At 38.4% G+C, this 23703-nt stretch overlaps 1 protein-coding gene across 1 annotated transcript in view; it reads right to left on the bottom strand.

The window, feature by feature from the left end:
- COPG2 (COPI coat complex subunit gamma 2) overlaps positions 1 to 23703 on the bottom strand; it is a 307326-nt gene that overhangs the window by 280613 nt on the left and 3010 nt on the right. Inside the window, exons 4-5 of the mRNA XM_070513489.1 lie at positions 22002 to 22073; positions 3804 to 3883 (exon numbers count right to left, since the gene is read on the bottom strand). Of these exons, the coding sequence (XP_070369590.1) occupies positions 3804 to 3883; positions 22002 to 22073 (152 nt within the window). The remainder of the gene's footprint in view (positions 1 to 3803; positions 3884 to 22001; positions 22074 to 23703) is intronic.

Here is a 23703-nt window from a genome sequence, read left to right on the forward strand (position 1 = left end):
CCTGAGGCAAAATTCCTCTCCACCTGCAGACCTGTGAAACTAGAAAACAAATTCTCTGCTCTCAAATACACGGGAGGGACTGCCATAGGATAACAGTTACAGATACTCCTGTTCAAAAAGGGAGAAAATGGAAGGAAAAAGAGTCACCGGTCCCAAGCAATTCTGAAATCCAGCCAGGCAAACCGGAAAAGGCAAAATTCTCTCTAGCTCCCAGCTCCACCCTGCAGGCCTGCGCCTCTGCCCTCAGAACCATCCTTCCTTTTCATAAAGGGCAGCATGTGTTTAAAGCTGAGTAGTCTTATCAGCATGCTTCCCGCCTGTAGAATTTGGGGGCTCTCACAGCCTTCTTTCACTCTCTGTGTCCCTTTCAGTCCAAGCCAGCAGTGTTTCTGCTGCTATAAGATTCTCAGGAGCCTTGTGGGACTCCCGTATACTATACGTACAGAGACTCGCGCATTAGACAAGAGGCTCCACCACAGAGCTTGCCTAGATAATCTCAGCTCTATTTTGAGCTTCTGCTTAGATGCTGAAGGAATCTATGAGTCACATCCTTGATCTCTTCAGGGTGTTTTGTGTGAGTGAATACTCTGACCTTTTAATCTCTCCGAGGTTTTAGCAAAAGGCTCTAGAGCAACTCCTGTGACGTGTTCTCTAGAGCATGAATCTCTTGATTTTAGCTTCCTTTGCCATTTTGGTAGGCTGAGAATTTCCAAAACCAAGAACTTCTGTTTTAGGGGGTTTTTTTGAGGTATACTTGGCATATAACATATTAGTTTCAGGTGTACAACATAATGATTTGATATTTGTAAAGAACTCCTGGTTCTTATTTAACGGGTCTCTCTTCAATTTATTTCTCTACTCTCAACTTTTACTATAAGTGGCAAAAAGAAACCAGGCTGCACCTCAACACTCTGCTTGCAAATCTCAGTTAAATATCCAAGTTCGTTGCCTACAAGTTCCGCTTTCCACACAGCTGATGGACACAATTCTACCAAGCTCCCTGCCACTCTATAACCAAGATCCCCTTTCCTCCGGTTTCTAACATCTTCCTCATTTTCTGCTGAGCCCTCACCAGCAGGGCATTTAACGTCCATATTTCTACCAGGAGTCTGTTCACAATGATTTGAGTATTCTCTAAGGTGACAAATGTTTCCTCCTTCCTGGTCCTCACTTCCTTCTGAGTCCAGCAGAGTCATTAACATCCATAGTTCTACTAACAGTCTGTTCGAGGCAATGTAGACTTTTTCTATTATGCTCCTCAAAATTCTTCCAGCATTTGCTCATTGCCCAATTCCAAAGCCACTTCCACGTTTTTAGGTATTTGTTACAGCAGCATCCCACTTCCAGGTACCAAAATCTCTATTAGTTTTATTTTTTTCCCCAGCTTTGAGATATAATCGACACATAACATTCTGTAAGTTTAAGGTGTACATGTTGATTTGATACATTTATCTATTAGTTTTCTATTGCTGCCGTTAACAAATTACCAAAAACTTAGAGGCTCAAGACATCATCCACTTCTTTATCTTATAGGTGTGTAAGTTAGAAGCCCAACACAGACTCACCGGGCTAAAATCAAGGTGTCAGCAGGGCTGCATTCCTTTCTGGAGGCTGTAGGGATGAATCCACTTCTTTGCCTTTCCAATTTCTGGAGCCCACCCACATTCCTTGGCTCAAAGCCCCCTTCCTCTATCTCCAAATCCAGCAACACTGCATCTCTCTGACCCTGCTTCCATCACCGCATCTCTTTACTGACAATTTTCTTCTGCCTCCCTCTTCTATTTTTAAGAACCCCCGTCCTTATATTGGGCCGACCTGGTTAATCCAAGATACTGTCCCTATCTGCTGATTAGCAACTTTAATTCCCTTTGCTGTGTAATGTAACACAGTCACAGGTCCTGGGAATTAGGACAGGGATATCTTTGGGGGCCATTATTCTGCCTCCTACATGTACTAATCACAAAATGAACTCGAAGCAAACCATTACTCAAGGTGGCATAACGGGACTCAGAGGAAAGTATTAACAGCTAAACAAACAAAAAGCCCTCAATCAATAATTGACTACTCTATTTTTAGTTTTTCCAATATTTAGAGAATCTAGCAATCTAAGTGAAGATTTTCTGTTTCTTACTTCTGGTAGACACTGCTAGCTGACTAATCCAATACCCATTCTCAACCCCTTCGCCCGAGCCTGTCCCTTAGACTATAAAAGCTAAGTATTCACTTTCCTGGCCTCCTAAGGATAGTCATATAACACAGCTGTGCCAAATGAAATCAAAAAATTACCTTGGGAAAAGCTATTGCATCCCTGATAAAAGAGGCAGATGGTGGCGGCTCTCTCTGGCCCCTTCCCAGGACCCCTCCCCCCTTGAATGGTGCACGGCCAGTAATTCAGGCATCTACTATGCAATAATGTGAGAATGTCTAAAAGAATTCTCGAGACACCAGCTCTGACACTGTTGAACTACTGAACTAAGACCAGCTACGCTGTACCTAACTTCAGTCACTATTTACATCTGGCTTTCTGTCATTTTCAGCTGTAAGTTCTACTAATTGAAACCACATTCCACACAACTGCTGACTAAACGTAAGCGCCATCCCCCAAAATTCATTTTGTTGTACAAAAGCCAGATTCACTTAAATGAGTTATAATTAATAACTAAGAAGGCAATTATTTTTTAAATAACATTTGTTATATATTTTAGAACTCTATACATACTCATTCTAGGATACTTGGAAATTATCCCAAAAGCTTAAAGAAAATAAACAGCCACAATGCCAAACACCCAGAGACAACCCACTGGTAATAGATCAGTGTACTGCCATCCATATATTTTTATATACATACACAAACTATTTTTAAAAGTGGGACTATACAGAATACAGACTTAAAATAAAAATCTCACTCGGCACTTTACTGAGGACTTTCCCATATCATTATCAATGTGTCAAAAATATTTTCAAAGAATTAAAATACTTCATAATATGATTATAACACAGCTAATTAAATAATTTTTAACAATGGCAGACATTTAAGTTGTTTTATTCTTTTTGGTAGTGTAAACAGTGTTGCAACAAATATCATGGCATCTAAGTCTTTCTGCGCTCTCTCTGATTATTTTCTGAGGATTGTTCCAGAGAGGGAACATAGACGTGGTATGACTGGGTCAAAAGGATAAACCCTTTCAAACATTCAACAAACGCTGCCAAACCGCTTTCCAGGAAAAATAAATCAAGTTATTATTCCACCTCTTGTACACAAGAATATCTCCCTTACAAGTCCCCCTTACAAGTACCAACTGCCTTTTTTCTTTTTCACCAATTTGATGGGTAAAAATACTAACTCATTCTTAAATTTTTAATTTACATTTTTTGGTTACTAGTGAGAATAACTATTTAAAGATATTTAGATCCTTTGTATCAGTTATTTTATGAATTATCACTTGGAATTTTTTTGAAGTATAAGGGTCCCCTACATATTACAGATGCTGGCCTTTTGATGTACTTGTAAATATTTTATTTCAGTCTATCATTTACTTTTTAATTTGTTCATATATTTTCACAAACATTTATAAATGTAAGCAAATCTATTAGCATCATCCTTTGTGACTTCTTTCTTTATCAGACAAGGATGGTTTTCACATGATGACAACCACATTTTAGAAAAGAATGTTTTAAGATAACATAGTCTTAAATTCCTATTGGCCTTCTTACAGTCAAAAAATAAAATTAATAGAAAGAGAACAATAAATATTTCACGAAATACACAAGTATCCCATCCTAGGTTTTGACTATTCACATACCTGCTTGTGACAATTATCACATCCTCAGAGATGGTAGCCATTTCTTTGATGGTAAGGTAGCACATTCTTCTCAATGTTTGCTGAAAAATTGTTTATAAAAGACAACAGGTTATTCATAAGGAAATGGTTTTTTAAACTATTTGAATTAAGGACCCCAAGTAGATATATTTAGAAAGTTATTCTTAAAAAGATTCTCATCTACCTAAAAAATTCTTTTAAAAATATCTGGATGAAAAAATATTCAGAATACTACTATTCCCTAAACACAAGTGTTGATGCACTGACACAATGGAAAACATCTAGAAGAAAACTCAAAATTCAGTTAATTACATGGGTCTTTATTCAGAGAGACCCAAAACTGGACTCTGACAGTGTGAGTCCAAAGACACAGGTTTTCAAAGTGTTAAAGGCTGGTCTGGAAAACATATTTTTAAAATTCTTTAAAAATATGTATGGAGAGATTTGCAGACTCTGCAGTTTCCTCAGTTCAGCATATACAGATATTTTCCTTAAAGTATTCATGGTTGCATAATCAACTTCCATTTTCAATTACCAAAGATTTCTAGATGGATACCTAGACCCAAAACAATGTTAAGCTAACAATAATAAAGTTTTGTCTACCCTTCCTCCTCACCTGGATCTCTGATTTATTCATACACTAAGGGCATTGGTTCCTCTAACCTGTCTAGCCTCATTCTCTACCAAGGAACTTCAAATTTCTTATAAGTAGTGAAGCTCAAATACATCAGACCCAGCTCCATTCATAGTCCAAACTATAGAAAGAATCCAGTGGAGACTAGTGAGCTCATTAAGGAAAGGGAACAAGGGAGGGAGGGTTATCATGGTGATTAAACACAGAAAAAATCACTCCCAGAAAGAAAAAGCCAGTATGGGGCAGATGACACCCATATAAAGCTACTATGAGAAGAAAACACAGAATAAGAATCAAAAGTTCAGAGCTCAAGAAAATTTGTTCCCCACAAATAAAAATCTACCATGAAGCAGAATAAAACCAGAAATACAAAAAAATTAGCTACAACACAAAAAATGGGGGCTCAACATTGTTATTCATCAGGGAAATATGACTTAAGACCACATTTCAGGGTAGAGGTGATGTCAGCAACATGGCGGCATGAGCTCACCCAGGACTCTCTCCCCTCCAAATTACAACCAAAAAGAGCAACTGCTTTCCAACCAGAAAAAAAAAATCCTAATAACAGAAATCGTCAGAGACCCACAGTAGCCTAACGATGGAAGGTGGAGAGGCTGGAGCCGCCCTTGGAGGAGCTGGAACAGCATAGGAGAGCTCTTCGCTCTCTCCCTTAGAGACTGGGATCACTGCCATGGATGCAGGAAGGAGCAGGGGAGGGTCCACGCATCCGGGGATCATCCAGGACTCCCACCGTCTGTGCAGCGAAACCCTCTAACGGGGGAAAGCTTTTGCGTGGGGGAACCCCAGCAAGCCAGGGCCCCGGGAGACCAGAGAGCGAGAGCTGATCCAATCCAGGTCTGCATGAGTGAAAGTGCCCCTCCTCCCTCAACCCACTGCACACCACCATCGCGGCTGAAGGCTGAGGGCTCAGAATACAAGGCTCTCGACCTCCATCTAGTGGTGACAGGTTGTAACTGCAACCAAATAATAGCATCATGCGCAAAAACCACTCCTCTACCATCCAGCAATTTATAAAAGCTCCAGTCCAAAAGGAAAACAATAAAAATAGAGAAGTAGGTCCTGAGGGCTTGGAAATGGGTAAACTAAGTGAAGATGAGTTCAAAATAGCTATCATCAAAATATTCAATGAGGTAAAGGGAAATATAGAGAAACAAGTCAACGAGTTCTGGAGTTACTTCACAAAAGAGATTGAAATTATAAAGAAGAATCAATTAGAAATACTAGAGGTGAAAAACACAATGGATCAGATAAAACAGAATACGGATTCCCTGAATGCCTGTGTAGACACCATAGAGGAGCAAATTAGCATAATCAAAGATAGACAGGCTAAATGGCTCCAGACAGAGGAAGAAAGAGAACTAAGAATTTAAAAAACTGAAGAAAATCTCAGAGAAATAGCTGACTCAATGAGAAAATGCAACTTAAGAATCATCAGAATTCCAGAGGGCGTGGAAAAGGAAAATGGAGCAGAAAGTGTGCTCAACAAAATAATAGAAGAGAACTTCCCAAATCTAGGGATTGAGAGAGAAATGTGTGTGGAGGAAGCTTTCAGATCTCCTAGATTTGTTAATGTAAAAAGACCTACTGCAAGGCATATGGTAGCAAAAATGGCAAAAACGAATGACAAAGAGAGAATACTCAGGGCAGCAAAGCAAAAGAAAATAACCTACAAAGGAACCCCCATGAGACTTTCAGCGGATTTCTCTACAGAAGCCTTACAAGCTAGGAGAGATTGGAGTGACATATTCAAAACTTTAAAGGATAAAAATCTTCAGCCAAGAATACTCTATCGAGCAAAAATATCCTTCAGATATGAGGGAGAAATTCAATCTTTTCCAGACAAACAAAAGCTAAGGGACTTTGTAGTCACAAGACCTCCACTACAAGAAATCCTCAAGAAGGCTCTCATACCTGAAAAAAGAAAAAAAGGGAGTAAGGGGTCACAAAACACAGAGTAGGGAGACAGATAGAATTGGAATAGGATAGCAAATATTCAACTATAGCATTAGGATAAAGGGAAGGAAATCACCAAAGCAAAGACAATCTTATCACTCTAATCACAAACTCACAACATAAGTTGGAATAAGAGATGAAAATAATAATTTAGGAGGCAGGAGGAAAGGGACTGAAACAGTCTAGGCTAAGGAAGTAAGAGACCACCAGAAAATGGACTATGTTATACACAAGATTCTGAGTACAAACTTCAGGGTAGCCACTAAACTAAAAAACAGAACAGAGACAAAAAATATAAATAAGGAAAAGTCTAAGAAACCCAGCATAATAAATTGCAGAAGTCAATGGGTAGGCTAAAACACAGGACGAGAAACAAAGGAATCACAGGAAAACCAGAAAACGAGCAAGAGAATGACAGCATTAAGCCCTCATGCATCAATAATCACCCTCAATGTAAATGGACTGAACTCTCCAATAAAAAGACACAGAGTGGCAAAATGGATTAAAGAACAAGATCCAACAATTTCTTGCCTCCAGCACACACACCTCAGCTCCAAAGACAAACACAGGCTCAGAGTGAAGGGGTGGAAGACAATACTCCAAGCTAATAGCAAACAAAAGAAAGCAGGTGTTGCAATACTTATATCAGACAAAACAGACTTCAAGATAAAGCAAGTAAAGAGAAACATAGAGGGCCAATATATAATGATCACAGGGACACTTCATCAAGAAGAAATAACACATAAATATCTATGCATCCAACACAGGAGCACCAAAGTTCATAAAGCAACTATTAACAAACCTAAAAGAAGATATTAAAAGTAACACAATAATAGTAAGGGACCTCAACACCCCACTCACATCAATGGACAGATTATCCAGAGAGAAAATCAACAAAGAAACACTGGAGCTAAATGAAAAGCTAAAACAGTTGGACTTAATAGACATATATAGAACACTCCATCCAAAAACAGCAGAATACACATTCTTCTCAAGCGCGCATGGAACATTCTCAAGGATAGACCATATGTTGGGAAACAAGGCAAGCCTCTACAAATTTTAAAAAATTGAAATAATAACAAGCATCTTCTCCAATCATAATGCTATAAAGCTAGAAATTAATTACAAGAAAAAAGCTGAGAAAGGCACAAGGATGTGGAGACTAAACAACTGAACAAGCAATGGATCATTGAAGAAATTAAAGAAGAAATCAAAAAATACCTGGAGACAAATGAAAACGATAACATACCATACCAACTCATATGGGATGCAGCAAAAGCTGTATCAAGAGGAAAATTCATCGCAATTCAGGCACATCTTAACAAACAAGAAAAATCCCAAATCAGCAATCTTAAACCACACCTAACTGAATTAGAGAAAGAACAACAAACAAAGCCCAAAGTCAGCATAAGGAGAGAAATAATAAAAATCAGAGCAGAAATAAATGCTACTGAAACAAAAAAGGCAGTAGAAAGGATCAATGAAACAAAGAGCTGGTTCTTTGAGAAGATAAATAAAATTGACAAACCCCAGCCAGACTTACAAAATAAAAGAGAAAGCTCAAATAAACAAAATCAGAAATGAAAGAGGAGAAATAACAACAGACTCCACAGAAATACAACGGATTATAAGAGAATACTACGAAAAACTATATGACAGGAAAATGGATAACCTAGAGGAAATGGATAAATTATTGGACTCCTACAATCTCCCAAAGCTCACTCAAGAAGAAGCAGACAATTTGAACAGACCAATCACAAGGAAAGAGATTGAAACATCAATCAAAAGCATCCCAAAGAATAAAACCCCAGGACCAGATGGTTTCTTGGGGAATTCTACCAAACTTTCAGAGAGGATTTAATACCTATCCTTTTCAAGCTATTCCAAAAAATTAGGGAGGATGGAACACTTCCTAACACATTCTACGAGGCCAACATCACACTGATACCAAAGCCTGACGAGGACAGCATGAAAAAGGAGAACTACAGGCCAATATCGCTGATGAACATAGATGCAAAAATTCTAAACAAAATTTTGGCAACCCGAATACAGCAATTCATCAAAAGGATCATATATCACGATCAAGTGGGATTCATACCAGGGACACAGGGATGGTTCAACATCTGCAAATCAATCAATGTGATACACCACATCAACAAACTGAGGAATAAAAACCATATAATCATCTCAATAGATGCAGAGAAAGCATTCAACAAGATCCAACAGCCATTTATGATAAAATCTCTGAACAAAATGGGCACGGAAGGGAACTACCTCAACATAATAAAGGCCATATATGACAAACCCACAGCCAACATTATTACTCAATGGGCAAAAACTGAGCACCATCCCCCTGAAAACAGGAACGAAACAAGGATGCCCTCTATGACCACTCTTATTTAACATAGTACTGGAGGTTTTGGCCAGAGCAATTAGGCAAGAAAAAGGAATCCAAATAGGGAGTGAAGAAGTGAAACTCTCGCTGTTTGCAGATGACATAATCTTATATATAGAAAACCCCAAAGAATCCACTGGAAAACTTTTAGAAGTAATCAACAACTACAGCAAAGTTGCAGGGTATAAAATCAATTTACATAAATCAGTAGCATTTTTATACTCTAATAACGAACTAACAGAAAAAGAACTCAAGAACACAATACCATTCACAATCGCAACAAAAAGAATACAATACCTCGGGGTGAATTTAACTAAGGAAGTGAAACACCTATACAATGAAAATTATAAGGCTTTTCTGAAAGAAATGGATGACGACATAAAGAGATGAAAAGACATTCCATGTACATGGATTGGAAGAATAAACATAGTTAAAATGTCCATTCTACCTAAAGCAATCTATAGATTCAACACCATCCCAATCAGAATCTCAGTGACATTCTTTACAGAAATAGATCAAAGAATCCTAAAATTCATATGAGGCAACAAAAGACCCCAAATTGCTAAAGCAATCCTGAGAAAGAGGAACAGAGCTGGAGGCATCACAATCCCTGACTTCAAAACATACTACAAAGCTACAGTAACCAAAACAGCATGGTACTGGTACAAAAACAGGTGCACAGATCAATGGAACAGAATTGTAAGCCCAGAAATAAAACCACCCATCTATGGACAGCTAATCTTTGACAAAGGAGCTGAGGGCATACAATGGAGAAAAGAAAGTCTTTTCAACAAACGGTGCTGGGAAAACTGGAAAGCTACATGTAAAAGAATGAAAATTGACCATTCTTTTTCACCATTCACCAAAATAAACTCAAAATGGATCAAAGACCTAAAGCTGAGACCTGAAACCACAGGGCTTCTAGAAGAAAATGTAGGCAGTACACTCTTTAACATCAGTATTAAAAGGATCTTTTCAGACACCATGTATTCTCAGAGAAGGGAAACAATAGAAAGAATAAACAAATGGGACTTCATCAGACTAAAGAGCTTCTTCAAGGCAAGGGAAAACAAGGTTGAAACAAAAAAACAACCCACTAACTGGGAAAAAATATTTGCAAGTAATACATCCAACAAAGGCTTAATATCCATGACATATAAAGAACTCAACAACAAAAAATTAAACAACCCAATCAAAAAATTGGCAGGAGACATGAACAGACACTTCTACAAAGAAGATATACGGATGGCCAATCGGCACATGAAAAGATGCTCATCATCGCTGATCATCAGGGAAAGGCAAATCAAAACTACACTAAGATATCACCTTACGCCCATTAGAATGACAAAAATAACTAAAACAAATAGTAACAAATGTTGGCGAGGTTATGGAGAAAAAGGAACCCTCATACACCGCTGGTGGGAATGCAAACTGGTGAAGCCACTATGGAAAACAGCATGGAGATTCCTCAAAAATTAAAAATAGAACTACCATACGATGCAGCTATCCCACTACTGGGTAGCTATCCAAAGAGCTTGAAGTCAGCAATTCCAAAAGTCCCATGCACCCCAACGTTCACTGCAGCATTATTTACAACAGCCAAGACGTGAAAGCAACCAAAGTGCCCATCAACAGATGATTGGATAAAAAAGATGCGGTATATATATATACAAGGGAATACTACGTAGCTATAAAAAACAACAAAACTGTCCCATTTGCAACAACATGGATGGACCTTGAGGGAATTATATTAAGTGAAATAAGCCAGACAGAGAAGGACAATCTCTGTATGACTCCACTCATATGAGGAATTTAAACATGTGGACAAAGAGAACAGATTAGTGGCTACCAGTGGAAAGACAGGGTGGGGGGTGGGCACAAAGGGTGAAAGGTTGCACCTACAACACAAGTGACAGACAATAATGTACAAGTGAAATTTCACAAGATTGTAACCTATTGTTAACTCAATAAAAATTTTTTTAAAAAAAGACCACATTTCAGATACCACCTCACACCCACCAAAATGGCTAAAATTAAAGAGTGACAACACAAAGTGTTGGCAAAGATGTGCTTGTAACCACTAAAACATACGGCCTAAATAAATACACAAAGATGCTGAATAAAATAGGAACAAAAAATTTAAATAGATAGCCAAGGGCAAAATGAAGGGAAGTTCATAAATGGAAAAATAAACAACTCATAGCCACAGAAGAATAAACCCAGGATCTTACTGGCATAGGATAAAGTATCTAAAGTCTAGGAAGAGCAAGATTCTAAACGGTATATTGTTCAAGCACAGGGAAAATTATTCTAGCTAATAACTCAGAAACATAGCAAGGAATGAAGAAGACAGTGTGGTATTGGTGAAAGAACAGACAAATATATCAATGCAACAGAAGACACAACCCAGAAATACACCACATAAATAAAGTCAACTGATCTTTGACAAAGCAGCAAAGGCATACAATGTGGCGAAGACAGTCTCTTCAATAAATGGTGCTGGGACAAATGGACACCCACATGCAAAAAAATGAACCTAGACAGACCTTACACCCTTCACAAAAATTAACTCAAAGTGGATCACAGACCTAAATGTAAAATACAAAACTGTAAAACTCCTTGAAGACAATACAGAAGATAACCTAGATGACCTTAGGCATGTGATGACTTTTCAGATACAACACCAAAGGCACGATCATAAAAGAAATAATGGGTAAGCTAGCCTTTATTAAAATTAAAAACTTCTGCTCTGCAAAAGACAATGTCAAGAGGCTGAGAAGACAAGCCATAGACAGGCAGAAAATATTTGCAGAACACATATCTGAGAAAGGACTTTACCCAAAATATACAAAAGACTCTTAAAAGTCAAAAATAAGAAAAACAACTTGATTAAAAAATGGGCCAAATATCTTACAGACACCTCACTTCAGAAGATAAACAGATGGCAAACAAGTATATGAAAAGATGCTCCACATCATAATGTCATCAGGGAAAGGCAAATTAAAACAATGAGATACCACTACACTCCTAATAGAATGGCCAAAATCTGGAAGTGACAACACCAAATGTTGATGGGGATGTGGAACAACAGAGACTCTCACTCGCTGTTGGTGGGAATGAAAACAGTACAGCCCCTTTGGTAGGTGGTTTGGCAGTTTCTTACAAAACTAAACATACTCTTACTATTTGATCCAGCAATCATGCTCCTGGGATCGGTGTTCCACTTTTGAGGGTTGCTTTTAAGCTTTTTTAAGCTTTAGTCTAAGGCTAATATATTCCCACTACTGAATGATACCTTTCTGAGAACTATACCAGACGACAAGGCCTTTCCACTCTCACTGGTGGGAATATGAACTATTCTCAGCCCTGTGTTCTGGTGATTCTTTCTTTGGCCTTGGGTAGTTCCCTTTTATGCATGCACAGATCAGTTCTTATCCCAAGATTCAAGGGGAGCCCCTCAGCAGATCATTGGAACTATCTCCTTCCTTTCTTCCCTCTCTCCTTCTCCCCTCACCTCTTTCCTCCCTTGTACTCTGCCCTACAAATTAGGGCTCTCTTGGCTTCCCCAAACCCCCTCTGTGCTCTCAACTCAGAGGGAAAGCTATGCTCTTTTTCCGCATGCCCCCCCTGACATAAGGCCTGTAATCTGCCTCTGGTCAACGAGCTGGTGCAATCCTAGGGCTCATCTTGTTTTTTTTTTTTTCTTCAGATCACAGTCCTGGAAGGCCTGTTAATCTAATCTCCAAAAACTACCATGTAATATATTTTGTTTGATTTTCTAGGTATCTATGGTAGCAGGGTAAATCTAGCCCCTTTATTCCATCAAGGCTGGAAACAACAGAAATGTGTTATTAATATCAAAACATATGGTGAATTATCTAGTTATTCTCCTATTATTAATTTCCGACATTAATCCATTGTATTTAGAGAACCCAGTCCATAAGATTTGAAATTTGTTGAGTCTTCCTTTATGGCCCAGTATATAGTCAATTTTGTAAATGTTCTTTGTGTTCATTTACATTTAATGTAGATAATGATACATTTGGGTCTATATCTACATATTATATGATTTATATTTGTCTTGCTTTTTTTTTTTGCAGGGAAAGATTCATCCTGAGCTAACATCTGCTGTCAATCTTCCTCTTTTTCTTTTCCTTCCCAAAGCCCCAGTACACAGTTGTATTTCCTAGTTGTAAGTCATTCTAATTCTTCTATGTGAGCCACAACCACAGCATGGCTACTGACAGATGAGTGGTGTGGTTCTGCGACCACGAAGAGAACCCAGGCTGCTGAAGCGGAGTGCGCCGAACTTTAACCACTAGGCCATCAGGGGTGGCTCTCCTGCTTTTTGATCTATGCTTCCTTCTTTCCTTTTTTTTTTTTTTCCTTCTTCTGGCTTTTTTTTTTTTTTTTTGGAAGATTAGCCCTGAGCTAACATCTTTTTGCTGAGGAAGACTGGCCCTAAGCTAACATCCACGCCCACCTTCCTCCACTTTATATGTGGGACGCCTACCACAGCATGGCTTGCCAAGCGGTGCCATGTCCACACCCAGGATCCGAACCAGTGAAGCCCAGGCTGCCGAAGAAGAATATATGAACTTAACCGCTGTACCACTAGGCCGGCCCTTGGCTTGATTTTTCAGCATTCTGGTTTTTTTGCACAATGTTTGGAAGAGAAAAACAATTAATAGAGAAAAAATACCAGAATAAACATCTGGTTCTATGAAGAGATCAATAAAGTTTACAAATCTCTAGACAAACCTCCCAGGAACGAAAGAGAGAAGATACAAATTACCAATATCAGAATGAAAGAAGAGACATCACTACAGATCCTACAAACAATAAAAGAATAGGGGACTATTATGAATAGTTTTATGCCAATAGAGTTCAACTATTTAGATGAAATGGACAAATTCCTTGAAAGACATAAACTACCAGAGCCCACTCAAGAAGACAAATAATCTGAATAGCACCATATCTCTTTCTTTTTAATGGAGTTAATTATTAAAAATTTTCCCACAAAGAAAATGACTTCAATAGTGAACCCCATCAAATGTTTTAGGAAAAATTAATAATGATCGTACAAAAAACTCTTCCAGAAAGCAGAACGGGAAGAAACACTTCCCAATTCATTTTATGAGGCTAGTATTATTCAAATACAAAACCCAGACAAAAACATCATAAGAAAAAACTACAGATCAATATATTTCAAGACCACAGACTCAAAATTCCTTAACCAATTTTAACAAACAGAAACCAAAGATTTTATATGTTCCAAGAAAATAAATAAACGCACCTCACCATACTAATATACTAAAAAGATAAAATATGATAATCCAATGGATATCTTTAAAAAATATTTGACAAAATTCACTGCTCATTCATGAAAAAAATCTCTCCACAAAGTGGGAATAGAAAAGAACTCCCTCAATCTGATAAAGGTCACCTATGAAAAACTTAGAGCTAACATCCTACTTAATGGTGAAAGACTAAACATCTTCCCCTTAAGATCAGGAACAAAGCAAGGATGTCCCCTGCCATCACTTCTATTCACACTGTATAATAGTGCAAGATAAGAAGATAAGATAAACAAATAAAAGGCATACAGATTAAAAAGGAAAAAGTAAATCCTAAGGAATCTCCCAAAATACTCCTAGAACTAATAAATGAATTTAACAAGATCACAGGAAACAGAGGCTGGCCAGTGGCACAGAAGCTAAGTTCCACTTTGGCAGCCCAGGGTTCGCTGGTTCAGATCCCAGGTGTGGACCTACACACTGTTTACCAAGCCATGCTGTGGCAGGCGTCCACATATAAAGTAGAGGAAGATGGGCACAGATGTTAGCTCTGGGTCAATCTTCCTCAGCAAAAAGATTGGTGGCAGATATTAGCTCAGGGCTAATCTTCCACAAAAAAGAAAAAAAAAGATCACAGGAAACAAGTCAATACACAAAAATCAATTTAATTTCTATAGACTACCTACAAACAATACAGATTCAATACAGTGAGTCCCCTCTATCTGCAATTTCACTTTCCACAGTTTCAACTCCCTGCAGTCAAACCATGGTGTGGGAGCAGAGGATCCTCCTTCTGACTTACTGTCAGAAGGTCAGCAGTAGCCTAATGCTACATCAGAACGCCTGCATCATTCACCTCAATTCATCTCATCATGTAGGCATTTTATTATCTCACATCAGCACAAGAAGAAGGGTCACTAAGTACAGTACAATTTTGAGAAAGACCACATTCACATAACTTTTATTACAGTATATTGTTATAACTATTCTATTATTAGTTATTGTTGTTAATCTCTTTTGTGCCTAATTTATAAACTAAACTTTATCAAAGGTATAGATGTATAGGAAAAAACATAGTACATATAAGATTTGGTTCTCCACAGTTTCAGGCATCCACCGGGGGGTCTTAGAACATATCCCCTGCAGAAAACGGGGTCTACTGTGGTATAAAAAATTATTAACTACTTTAGGGGTAAATTTCACAAAATATGTATAAGACTTGCATGCTGAAAGCTATAATACTGCTGACAGAAATTGGAGACCTGAATAAAGGGAGATATATACCATGTATGTGGATCAGAAAACTCAATAATGTTATGTCAATTTCCTCAAATTGATCACTAGATTCAATGCAATCCCCATTAAAGTTCCAGCATGCATTTTTTTAGTAGAAATGGACAAGCTGATTCTAAAATTCATATGGAAATACAAAGAACCTAGAAGAGCCAAAAAAATTTTGAAAAAGAAAAAAAATAGGAAAACATGCTCTATCTGATTTAAAACTTACTCTAAAGCTACAGTAATCAAGACAATGTGGTACTAGCATAAGAACAGACATATAGATCAATGAAACAAAACAGAATGTTCCAATGTGTCAATGTAACTCAATCACCATTTCCTCCACCTCCTCTTCCTTCCATATTGATATGCAACTATTCCAGGACCATTTGCTGAGAAAAGAAAGTAGAAGCAAAAGGAAGAGATAATGAAGGGAGGAAGAGCAAGGAGATGAAAAGAAATCTAACCCTTAGTTTATATCATATACAAAATTTAATTCAAAACGGATCTTAAAATAATAATAATTGTAAGATATAAAAACTACAAAATGCCTAGAAAAATTACATAGAAGAAAATCTCTGTGACCTCGAGTTAGGCAAAGATTTCTACAATACACATCAAAAGAACAATCCACAACAAAAAATTGATAAACTGGACTTGATCAAAATTAAAAACTTCTGCTGTTTGAAAGACTAGGAAAGTGAAAAAACATGCCACAGACTGGGAGAAAATATCTGGGAAACATATCTGATAAAGGACTTGTATCCAGAATATATAATAACCTCCCAAAATTCAATAATTTAAGAAAATACAGGGGCTGGCCCAGTGGCACAGTGATTAAGTTCACGTGCTCTCCTTTGGCAGCCTGGGGTTCACAGGCTCAGATCCCAGGTGTGGACCTAGCACAGCTCATCAAGCCAAGCTGTGGCGGCATACCACATAGAACAGAAGAAGAATGGCACAGATGTTAGCTCAGTGACGATCTTCCTCAAGCAAAAAGAGGAAGATTGGCAACAGATGTTAGCTCAGGGCCAATCTTCCTCTTCCAAAAAAGACAGAAAATATACAACCAAATTATTAAAAACAGGTAAAAGATATGACCAGGTGCTTTACCATGGCAGATACATGGAAGGCAAAAAAAGCACATGAAAAGATGTTTGAGATCACTGGTCACCAGGAAAATGCAAATTAAAACTACAAAGAGATACCACTACACACCTATTAGAAAGGCTAAAGTTAAAGACAATACCAAGTGCTGACCAGAACGCAGAACAACTAGAACTTTCCTACAGTGGTGGTGGGAATGGTACAGTCACTTTGGAAAATGGGTTGGCAGTTTCTTACAAAATTAAACATACATACACCTACTGTAAGACCCAGCAATCCCACTCCAGATATTTACCCAAGAGAAATAAAAACTTACGTTCAAAAACTTTACCATGAATATTTATAGCAACTTTATTCATAACCACCAAAAACTGGTAACAACCCAAATATCCTTCAACTGGTGAACAGATAAACAAACTGAGGTACATCCACACAATGGAATATTACCATGAAATAAAAGGGAGTAAACTACTGATACCAACAACAGCATGGACAAATCTCAAATGCACCATGCTAAGTGACTGAAAAGAAGACTCCTAAGCCTTTACTCAGTATGTCATTCTGGAAGGCAAAAGTATAAGGAAAGAAAAGAGATTAGTGGTTGCTGGGGGCTGAGGACAGGAGGAATAGACCTTACAACAAGGCATGAGGGAACTTGTTGGAGCGATCAAATCTTCTCAGTCTTGATTGCAGAGGGGTGATAATACTACTGTATGCATTTGTCAAAACTCATACAACTATACCCTAAAAAGGGTGAATTTTGTTGTCTGTAAATTATACTTAAAAAGAAGAAGCAGGGGCCGCCCCGTGGCTGAATGGTTAAGTTCGCGCGGTCTGCTTTGGCGGCCCGGGGTTTCGCCAGTTCAGATCCTGGGCACGGACATGGCACCGCTCATCAGGCCATGCAGAGGCAGCGTCCCACATAGCACAACCTGAGGCACTCACGACTAGAATACACAGCTATGTACTGGGGGGCTTTGGGGAGAAGAAGAAGAAAAACAAATAAGTAAGACTGGCAACCCATGTTAGCTCAGGTGCCAATCTTTAGGGGAAAAAAAGAAGATGACAGCGGTAAGTGAAGAAAAGGCAAGCCACAGACTGGGAGGAAATATTTACAAAACATCTATCTGATAAAGGTCTCGTAACCCGAAAATATAAAGAACACTTACAACTCAATAAGAAGACAATCAGATTAAAAAACAAAAAAACAAGTAAAAGATTCGAACAGACACTTCAGCAAAGAAAATACATAGATGGCAAATAAGCATATGTTTCCTTAATACAGTCATCGTTAAGGAAATGCAAACTCAACAATGCCACCTCCAGATATGAACAAAGAAAATGAAAACATAGGTCCACACAGACTTGCACTTGAGTATTTTTAACAGCTTTCTTCACAATAACCATAAACTGTAAATAACTCAAATATCCACTAAGTTGTGAATCGATGAATAAATTAAACTACCTCCAATAAAAATGAACAAACTACTGATACACACAACACTTGGATCAATCTCAAAAGCTATAAGATAAGTGAAAGAAATAAGACATAAAAGTCATAAAAGACTATATGCTGTATGATTAAATCTAAATGAAATTCTAGGAAATGCAAAACTATGTGTCAGAATGTAGATCAGGGGCTGGCCAGGTGGCGCAGCAGTTAAGTTGGCACGTTCCACTTCAGCGGCCCAGGGTTTGCCGGTTCAGATCCTGGGTGCGGACATGGCACCGCTTGGCAAGCCATGCTGTGGCAGGCGTCCCACACATAAAGTAGAGGAAGACGGGCACGGATGTGAGCTCAGGGCCAGTCTTCCTCAGCAAAAAGAGGAGGATTGGCAGCAGATGTTAGCTCAGGGCTAATCTTCCTCAAAAAAAAAAAAAAGAAAGTAGATCAGTGGTTGCCAGGTGCTAGAGGTTGAGGGAGGACACGGACAACAAAGGAACATGGGGACACATTCTGGGCTGATGAAAAGTTTCTATATCACGACTGTGGGGATGGTTCCATGACACCATATGTTGGTCAAAACTCACTGAATTGTACACTTAAAAGTGGTGAATTTTATTTGATATAAATTATATTCAATAAAGCTGATTTTTTTAAAAAGATTAAAATTAAAAAATTTTAAACCTACAAACCCGTAGGAGGAATATAAATAAGCAAAGAATATGAACAATTCACAGAGGAGGAAAGTAAAATGGTCACTAAACATACGAAAAGTTTCAGTTTCAGCAGTGATAATGAAAATGCAAATTAAAACCACAAAGAAATGCCATTTTACAAATAATTAGTTCTGATGATAAGAAATTATTATCAGGAGCCAGGTGAGGATTTGGAGTAGCATCTGTGTAAATTAGTACAACCTTTTAAGATCAATTTAACAAGATCGAATAACTAGCATTACCTAGAAATTCCACTCATAGGTACTTACCCCAGAAAAATTCTCACTATGTGCACAAGAAGACATGTACATAAACATTACGTGTAACACCAAAAAAGTGAGAGCAACTCATTTATCTGCCCATGGGAGAATGGATAAATACATAGGAAGACCGTACATTCACACACTGCAATTCCATTCAGTAATGAAACTGTATAAATATATTAATTTTTAAAACCACAAAATAATACGAAAATGACATCATTTACAACATTATATTTTAAAACACACAAAAACACGAAGTATAGATTATGCATACAAACACATGTAACAAACACGGATAGGAGGACACCAATCTCAAGACAGTAATTACCCTCTAGTAAAGGAAGGCTGGGATGGGAAGGAGCTCCACATGCTGCTGGCAAAGGCCCCACCTCTCCTTCCCCTCCAAAAATCACACTCTCAACTCCATGTTCTGCCTAAGGGACCACTGAAATGAATCACATCATGCTGTGCACGGTTACCCACCTCAGTCACTACAAAAAAACTCAAACAGCCTGGTCAGCACTCGTCACGTGGACACACACCGCCATGCAGCCAGGTGCAGCACCTAATCTGACTCCGTCTGCCATCCTTCCCCAAATCCCAAACCCCTCCTTCATGTTCTCTGGCTCTTTCATCAGCAAAACCCCTTATAGCCTTTCCTCTCCTCTGAATGTTCCCATCTTTTCTCTAACTAAAACCTGGCTCTCCCCTGAGGATTCCCCTGCAGCCCTCTCAGACGGTGGCTGTTTTCTCTCCTACCTTCATCTACCAGACCTATAAGTGGTGAAGCTGTCCAAGTTGATCCTCATTGTCTTTTCAAAATCACTGCACTGGCTTCTTTCACTGTATCTCCTTCCTCCCTAAAAAACTCTGGCTTTAACACTTCTGCCGCTAGACTGCATCACCTGCCACTGTTCCTAGTTGCATATATAGACCCCAGGTTACTTCCCTTATTTTTTTTAAATATTAGTCCCTGTTCTCACTTGCCTCCTAACCAAACAGAGATTCCATAGTGAATATTTCAATCGCTCAACTTCCTTGCTTCTCCCTCTGTTTACTAACCTGGCAAAACCCCAACCCCGATTAAACCCAATTTCTTTAGCTGTTCCATGCCTTAACCTGAAGGCTGTAGATGGAGAAAAACATTCACCATGCTACCTGGTAATACTTTAAATTCATGACCACTAACTTCAAGGGGCAGTTCGTCCTGTCCGACAATCCCACATTTGCCCAATCCATTTCCTAGAAAACTATTTCATGCCTTGTTTTCTTAATACAATCTCTGTGCTAGAGGCTTCCAGTTTGTCCTTACTCTTTCTTCCCTGCTCTGCATCCTCTTCTTTGCCCCATGTCCAGCTCTTCTTCCCCACTGCCAGCCCTCTGAGCAACAGCAACCTCAAGCCCACTACCAGACGCTTGGGCTACAAATTCAGAGTCACAAAGAGGCAACAGCCTTCCATACTTTTATAATAGTTCCTCTCTGTGGCCCTACTCCAGCAGCTTGAAATGCCTAGTTTTCTAGTCCAATTTCACTAATAATTAATTCTATAATAATCATAGTAGTTCTGCTTCCTTGATTAAACCCTGAATTTTTGGTACAGGGAGTAGTTAAAGGGAAACAGGACCTTAAGGATAGGAATCTGAAATTGCTTCTCTGATTTGATAAAAGGCATTAATGACCCTGTTTCCACTGGTAAAGGGGACACTAGTAGTCTATGGCATGCAGTGGTAAAACACTTAAGTTATCACCTGTAGACAAGTATAATCAAGAACCTATAGAAGACAAGTCTTTGCGTAACCCAGTAGTTGCTGCCATAGAACATTTTTGTAAAAATTAGTTGTATAATGGGTTAGTTGCTTCTAAGTACACTGGAGAACTTGGTAAAAGAAAATGATGAGCTCAGTTTTAAATTCATAGTTCAAGATCTGGATAAGGGACTAGAAACTTTCTCTAATGCCTTAATAGAAAGCCCTATGTCATGTGAACACAGGGCTGAGATTTCTGCAAAGCACATCCTACAGGAGGTTGAATTACGATGCAAATGCAATTCACACCCTTGTGAGATATCTTATGTTAAAGTTAGGACCTTAATTGGGACGGAGTGGGGCCCTGAAAATTGGGATGGGGACATATGGGCAGACTCTGATGAAGCTGAGTACCCTGAACTCCTAAATTCCTCCAAGCCTCCTTCGCAAGTTGAGGCCGATCTTCATCCACTGTCTGAGGAAATTAGTCTCCCTTTGCCCAAAGAATGTGTAATGGCTTATCCTGAGATGGTTGCCTTACAAGGGACTGCTCATGTTCCTGAGGACCTACTCTCAAAACCTCTCACTCTCTAGACATAAAACCAGACTCAAACCCCAGAAGGTCCTGGGGCCTGGGCACAAAATGTGGCCTGTGATGATACGTGATACATACCAAAAGTACTGCTAGATTTGTGCAAATTTGTCAACAAAAAGCTAGGAGATATATATATATATATATATCCTGGACTCCCCTTCACTGTATGGTTCTGAACTAGAGCTGAGCAAAAGAGAAATATGTGCCACATTTAGAAGACAGAAGTAAAGCACAGCCGTTGCGTTCTGAAAGTCAAGGTGGTCTAAGGCAATGAGAGAGAGATACAGAGGTGCTGACAGTTTCAGTCTGTTCTCACTCTTCTCTTTTCCTACTCCATGTCCTCTTGGCCACTCAGTTCTTCTCAATTGCCAGGCCAGCTGACCAACAGCAACACCGGGTCTCCCAGAAACTTGACTAAGAACTTGAAGGTGTGGCAGCTATGTCCACTGACTTCTACACTACTCCATCTTTGCAGTGTCATGCCAGAAGCTGGGTATTGAAAGCTTTTACGACTGCATGGTAGATCTGTGGGTGAAGAGCTTTATACCATACACGTTCATTCTTTCAAATGTTCTTTAATGAACATTTATAAGTTCTATGAATACAAACACCTTTTAAGTAATTTTAAACATTTCAAACAACCTTCCCTAATTTGGAACACTCTAAGTTCCCCAAGGAAAACAAATAAAAGGAGGTTTTTCAGCCCAGAAGAATAAAAAAACAAGACTTACATCATTAGATTGAAACAATCGAGTCATTGCAAAGAAGGCTTCCGTGGCTTCTGTAGTTCCAAAGTGCTCACCCTAAGTAAAATGCAAAACAACCCCTTAAACTTCACAAAAAGTATATTAAGGATTTTCTCTTTATTTATGCAAAAATCTTTTAGAGCTCAGGAAAAAACCACTTTGTAAATATTCTGCCTTTTGCTATTTTTCTGGCTTTCAATTTATAAACCTGCATAACCATTTATCCGCTTCTTATTTAAAACAATTCAGTATCACACACCATGCTATAAAAGTTCTGGAATAGTGGTCTCTAACTTTTTGGCAAGAACTATTTTAATTTCCCAGAAGAACGGTGATTTATAAGGAGGTAGAAAATGATAGCAAGTTGAGTTCCTAATCAGAATAAGATGTTACTGTTACCTGCCTCTGAGCAGAGAGCGTACCTTATACGTTTCTATACTCCAACGCCCAGCACAAAGCCTGACACATCAAAGGAGCACAATAATATTAAACCGTAAAGAACTGTCTATTAGGAATCCCAGAAAACATGGCTAAAAAGGACCAACCAAAGGAGCAGGAACGAGATTAGTCATATAAAAGTTGGCTTAAGGGGCTGCCAACAGATCTCAAGACACTCGCGCAAGCCCCTTTGGATCATAACTTTAATGTGCTTAATCAATCACGAGGATCTTGCCAAAATGCAGATTCTAATTCAGCAGCTCTGTGATAAAGCCCGAAACTTTGCATTTCTAACTAGCTCCCAGTGATGCAAATGCTGCTGATCTGGGAACCATTTTTTTTTAGTAGCAAGGTGTCTGATAACCTATTTCACTAACAGTCAAAGCACTGCGGATCACAGACCACCTGAAATATTACCATCTCAACGTTCAATTTCTTCATTAAAAGCAATCCTATAATGTGTTAGGCTTAATCACTTTCATATTTCACAAAGAATATAACTAGTCTTCAATCTATCTGTCATAGGTAGAAGAATAAACAAATTTTTATGAAAAACTTTGAAATTTTAGGATGAAAGACAAAGCATAATAAGAGTTTACAATTACTTAAATCAGAAGACCCAAGTTGCTCATAATCAGATTTCCCTCTCTTTCTTTCATAAATATTTAGTGAACACATAGAAATCCATGTACTTTTCAAGTCACATTAGTAAGTCCTAAGTCCCTACTTTTTGACTTGAAACTCAGAGAATATATGGATATGTCAACTCTGGTAGAAATTTACAACTATTTTTTTCCATAAAGCACTACCAAGAACTAGGCAAAAGATAAAACTAAAGTTCCCAAACCTGTTTATGTGCCAGACTGTCCTTGGTAATTTCCCTATCAAGATAACTAAATGTTTCAACATAAGTTGCCCATCAAAGAGATTGTGGCCAATATAAAAGTATATGCTACTCTGAACCAACTTCAACTACTCAAAACTCTGTTTATATAATGGATTTAGCCAACTTCGACACAAATGTGTGCTATGAAAAGTTAAACTGACTTTGCCTTAAGTGTTTCTAATACACTACAGAGAGGGATATGACATTTGTAAATACATCTATTTTATTCAAATGTATGTACTTGTTGCTCAGTCTCCATTTGCAAACTATAAAACTTTATGATGTCTCTGGATGAGGTCTTCAGTCATGAAACATAGTAAAGATAAAATATTCTCATGGAATTCAAATTGGAAACCATAGTCG

Source organism: Equus asinus, chromosome 1 (assembly GCF_041296235.1).
Source record: "Equus asinus isolate D_3611 breed Donkey chromosome 1, EquAss-T2T_v2, whole genome shotgun sequence".
Classification (NCBI taxonomy): Eukaryota; Metazoa; Chordata; class Mammalia; order Perissodactyla; family Equidae; genus Equus; species Equus asinus.